The 5170-nt window shown below is 40.9% G+C and overlaps 1 protein-coding gene across 8 annotated transcripts; it reads left to right on the top strand.

Moving 5' to 3' along the window:
- Positions 1 to 270: 270 nt before the first annotated feature.
- Positions 271 to 4812, top strand: LOC125537215. 8 transcript variants are annotated; one of them, XR_007295696.1, is made up of 3 exons: positions 356 to 871; positions 1289 to 1368; positions 2066 to 4812. XR_007295696.1 is itself a non-coding variant. In XM_048700520.1 (3 exons), exons 1-3 carry the CDS (start codon positions 573 to 575, stop codon positions 2076 to 2078), a joined length of 399 nt encoding a protein of 132 aa, XP_048556477.1. In that variant the 5' UTR covers positions 356 to 572; the 3' UTR covers positions 2079 to 4812. The 8 variants fall into 8 exon arrangements, 1 of the variants encoding a protein (XP_048556477.1); XR_007295697.1 differs by having other exon boundaries at positions 2037 to 4812; XR_007295694.1 differs by having other exon boundaries at positions 356 to 886.
- The last annotated feature ends 358 nt before the right edge of the window (positions 4813 to 5170 follow it).

Genomic DNA, 5170 nt, shown 5'->3' with positions numbered 1-5170 from the left:
GCTATCTTTGACAAGCTTGTTGCCATCCTTACTTCCACGCCTCGATGGATATTGCTCAAAAATCAATTTTTCTACACGGATGAGTACTGTGATGCAAGTCAATACGAGGGTCTTGTGTTTGCTGCCACCACTCATGGCACTGTTTTTGCATGGAATCCTTATGGTTTCGGTACGTTTTTCTTCCACTGTAATCTCTACTCCTAATGTCGTCTCAGTTGGTAGTCTTTGTTCCGGGTTTATTTTCATCCCACCATTTTCGTCCGGTTTTTTTCGTTGTTTTTTTTTTCGTCTCCAACTTCCACCACCATCGCCCCATGCTTCTTTTTTCTCAATCGATTTTTCCCCTCGACTCAAAAACCTATCGATCAACTTCTCTCTCTCTCTCTCTCTCTTGATCTCTCCAATCTCCTATCACTTGGCCATGTCTCTTCTAGGGTTCCCATTTCCGCCGCCTCCCGCCTTCCTCCTCCGCCGCCGCACCTTGCCCTGGCTGCCTCGTGACCCAAACCCGCCACCCCTCTGCCTCTCCCTCTTCCTCTCCCTCGTACTCTCGTCGCCTTCTCCACCTGGACATGGACGCACCCGCCCCATTGCGCACGTCTGTGCGTATTTCCCTGCAACGTCCCCATGTCGGGATCCGCCGCCGGCAGTCACTCGAGCGGGTTGGGGGCATGGACGCAGCAGCCGCCCCATTCCCCGCGTCAGTGCATCCTCGCGTAACCCTAGAGCATCTTCAACGTGAGATCCGCCGCTGCCCGCCGTCTTCACTGCTCGCACGAGCTGAGCCGGCGAGCCCTCGGTTGTCTGCTCCCTCGATCCCGCCGCTCTCCGTGGTGCCATCTGCTGTGAAGGCCGCTGTCCACCATCGAAGGTCGTCGGTCAGTTTGTAAGGGACATAGTATAGCTCCTTGTTTACTTTGTTGGTCTGACCTTGAGGTAGTGTATCTGATGTCTTGAATCTTGATCTGAAAAGAAAAAAACAGTTTTTACAGAAGTAGCATTTCCAATTTAGTTATATTTTGTTTCATATGTATTCCAAATTCTCGCCCTTGTGTTATCTTCAGGGGGGTTCGTGTTAGTCATCTGAGCAAAGAAATCTGTTGCCCTTGTGCTATGTCATGTATATTGTTAGACCTCTATCGTATATGTGGCATATAACTACACTATTGGCCTTCTTGATATTTTAAGTATTTCCCTGCTAAGAAGGTTGAGCAAGGAAATTTCTTCCCTGTTAACAGTACAGTGGAGCTTCTTCATTTGTATTTATTCAACCTCTATTCCCATTCAGGTTGTTTTCTTAAGCTACCTAAAGGAGCTCTCTATTGACATCAATTTAGGAGGGCCAGCAGTATCCTTGATTGAGTACAGGTGTGTGCCTCGGCCTCCAGTCTGAATGAACAACCCTTGTATTGTCTGGTAGTGACCTATATGTGTTTATGGTTCATAAGGGAATAAGAAAGGCCGGTAAGATCGTCTTCTGTTGGTGAAGGTCTGTGTTATAGATTGTTACAACCATTCTTTAGCTCGAGTTTTTTTAATTGGAGAAGCCAAAAGATGGATTTCACAGGTCGACAAAAAAGGTTGATGTACATTTATAAACCGCCTAGCATGGATAAGTACACCCAATAAACATTGCAATGCATCCATAGGCTGTTCCGTGATTTTGTAATCTGTGACTCTTGAAAACTTGCTTTTATGTCCTGACTCAATATTTGTTTTGACCATTGGCCTTCCTAGCAGGATGCTTGCAGTTCCAATACCATCATGACTAATTTGTGCAGTCCTCATTTTTTAATTCTGAGCCTTTTGTGCTTCTTAGTTGTGATATAGTTTGACTAGGAAAGGCAACAACAAAACTACGTCCTGGAAATGTCATTCTGCTTGGTCTTATGAGTTTACTGAATTGAAAAACTCTTGTTTCAATGTTTTTAATGCTCACACCATTATGTCAAGCAAAATTATGGGGTACATGTCTTTGCTAATACCTCCAAATTATTCTCTACAGTGAAGAATCAAGCTTATCTATTTTAGATCAGTGTTTTTTGTATTCACTAAATAATGCCAGGGGTGAAGCCTAAACTAAGCAGTGTGCGTGAGGAAGGCAAGCGTGCTGGCGAGCGTGGGGGCGACCATGATGTCGCTCGGAGAAAGGGTGCACATGGGATTACTACCCATTGGGTCTGCAAATATGAGAGGTAAATGTTGTCACTGTAGTGCAAGGCGCGTTCTAAGTTTCATCTTCGCACATGATTATGGGCTTATGGCATCTGATCAGCTTTCTCTGGACATGCGTAATTGCAACATCGTCCTGATCTTTCCAAAAATAGATTGTCTATGATTATGAGAGTCACCACAAGAACAGACGAAAGTGGCGAGACTCGTTACGAAACAATGCAAATTCTTTACCCCTAGGACAGTGACAGTGCTAACATTCATGTATGTATGTTAGGAGTTACAATATGACATTTTGTTTATGTATGTTAACATTCAAATATGTTTGATGAGATCAATAATGTATATACGAGATGTGATAAAACTGAACATATGTTGTACTCGGCATATTTGATTAAATATATTAACTAACGAACCCATACTTTATTTATCATCAAGTGGCAAGGCATGGGTATTTAGCTCTAGTTGTGTGTGGGCTGCTCGAGCTGCGCGCCAATGTGGAGGCCCTGCACCGCCGCCGATGGGCTGATTTTGTTGCACGTCGTGGTGGGGACGCCCGTGTGTGCGCTGCTTGTGCTGGGCGCTGATGTGGTCGCCCCAGATCAGATGGGACGCCGTTGGAGCTGCCGCGGGATATGGTGGTGGTCCGTCGATGGAGCTGGGAGCAGACGCGGAGGCAATGGGCTCGACTCTTTGTGTGCAACTCATGATGACTTGGAGCACTGTCATGGGAAGTTTTTATTCATCTTTACCTATATTTATTGGATTAGGTTCCATTGGTAGGTGAGATTCTTATCCTAAATGCTTTATTCTATTTTTGCCAAGACACTTCTCCTTAATATGTTTAATATTCATAATAAATTTCTAATGCATTTCTAATTAGGATTTTTTTCTAATGGTGATTAAATCTGTCATAGCGTCAACAGGTTAAAGACGATGTACCCTTTTCCCGTTTGGATACCAACCATTGCATTCAGCAGTCAGATCTGTTGCTTATTTATTTGTAGAATCAAGTGGGTTAAAAGCATCTACTTTTAACTATTAACGACACTTCAATAAAACACTCTTTTCTTATTTGTGTGAGTACTATTTGTTTCACCTTTTGCACCTCATCATCATAGCATCTGGTTTCAAAAATGAATGACTACTTGCGAAGGTATTGTTTTTAGTTTCTACTTTTTGGTTCAACTTCTTTGATTTTCAATAGTTGGTCCATTAATCATCTAAAATTTTCAGTAAGATGTTTCTACATCATATTCTTGAATGTTCCTGATTTCACATCCATGGTATCTGCTTTGCCTTAGTACCTGTTCAAGCTTCACTCATGATTTGTTTCTTTCTCCCTATCAGTCTTACCATTTTGTTTTGCTTGCTTTACCTTGTAGCTTCTTCCAGTAGTTGTTTTTTTCCTTTATGTCAGAGCTGCTCTGTCACACTTTTTATGCTTTTACGATGTCCTAATAAAAGTTTTGTGTGGGCAGATAATTTTTTGCTTACTACAAACCGTAAGAAACTGAAGCTTACTGATTTGGGGCTTGCACGAGAGGAAACTATAACTGAAATGATGACGACTGAAACTGGGACATACCGATATGGACATAGAGGTTATAAATCACTCTTTTCCACACTAGATAGTCAATATTAAAAAAATTAGGAACTAAAGCCGAAATAAAATGGTTCCTGGATGTAGTTTCTCGAGTTGATTCTTCAAATTATACATCAATTTTGTATGCCCTCGTGATAAATTCCCCCCTGAAGTTTCTAGAGCGCACTGATTTTAGGACCTTCTATACAAAGAGAAATCTGATGCTCTAGAATTTGTGTATGAAGATTTCTTTAATAACAATCGCGAATATAATTATATTCTTCAATTAAGTAATAATAATGTAATATTGCATCCTATCATTTACAATCAGATAGACAGGTGACCTTAAGTATAAGGTTTCAAGCTATTTAACGCTCAATACTTGTTATATAATTCTCCGTGGTAACATCAACTGAGTTGGGCATCATAATTGGCACTGAACATCCAAAGTTAAGTTAGTGCTCACCATTTCACGATTATATTTTTGGTACTGATATTTTCATATTTCCAGTTCGTTGAAGATAGAGATCTGGCATTGTATTGAAGCTCAACTCTGCACGAAAGTGTACAACTTCACTGTTATGTTCTGGCACTTGAATTTGCTATGCTTTTCATGCCAGGAATTTCATGCTAGGAATACTTACACGTTCATTCTTAAATCATCTTGTTATATGGCATTGTAGATCTGATGGAAAAGAACTTCCGTGATATAGGCCAGGGCGGAGGACGTTATCAATGGAAAACATGGCTCCACATGAAGGTTCACTTGCCAATAGTCTTCAAGAAGATGCGAAGGTCATGGTTTTGTGTTGATGACCCTTGAAAAAATACCTTCTCATTTTCTTGTTTGAAGGAACGCTAGGAGGAATTGAGGATGCGAAAAATGTACAGAGGAAAGGGAGACTAGGAGAGGTGCACGGTGAGGCATTGATGAATCCTAAAAAGAGAAACTTTTGTCACGGTGTTCTCATATCCAAACTTGAATCAAGTATGCTTTTTGAATGGCTTGCACTAAAGCAGATTATAATTCTTATACTTGTGTTTTAAATTGACTACATGTTGTTGTCTCCTCTTGTATACATGTTTCGTAACTACCATTTTGTGATGGGTTGTTAAGCTACCATTCAAGGGAATGCATGTTGACAAATGTATTGATGCTTCCTTGAGTCTACTAATAATATATTTGTAATGTATTTTTCACTGAAAAAAGCACCACTAATAGCACGCTGTAGAATTTTCTAGCTAAATAAATCAATGTACACTGCCTCGCTAATAGAATGCCATAGTGCGATATAGCATGCTAATAGTGTATTTTAAGGCCGCTCCTATTTTGTTATAGCGCGCTACTTTTTTCATTGATTTTTTAGAGTTTATCTCTACTCCTAATGTCTTAGTTGGTAGTCTTCGTTCCAC

The sequence above is a fragment of the Triticum urartu genome, chromosome 2, assembly GCF_003073215.2.
Source record: "Triticum urartu cultivar G1812 chromosome 2, Tu2.1, whole genome shotgun sequence".
Lineage (NCBI taxonomy): Eukaryota > Viridiplantae > Streptophyta > Magnoliopsida > Poales > Poaceae > Triticum > Triticum urartu.
The sequence above is the reverse complement of the archived record's forward strand: the minus strand, read 5'-3'. Positions and strand labels throughout refer to the sequence as shown.

Excerpts from the sequence above, each read along its gene's own strand:
- LOC125537215 (XM_048700520.1), top strand. The coding sequence starts at position 573 with ATGGACGCACCCGCCCCATTGCGCACGTCTGTGCGTATTTCCCTGCAA. Across the intron at positions 879-1,288 it reads TCCACCATCGAAGGTCGTCG|GTTGTTTTCTTAAGCTACCT; the intron begins GTCAGTTTGTAA and ends ATTCCCATTCAG.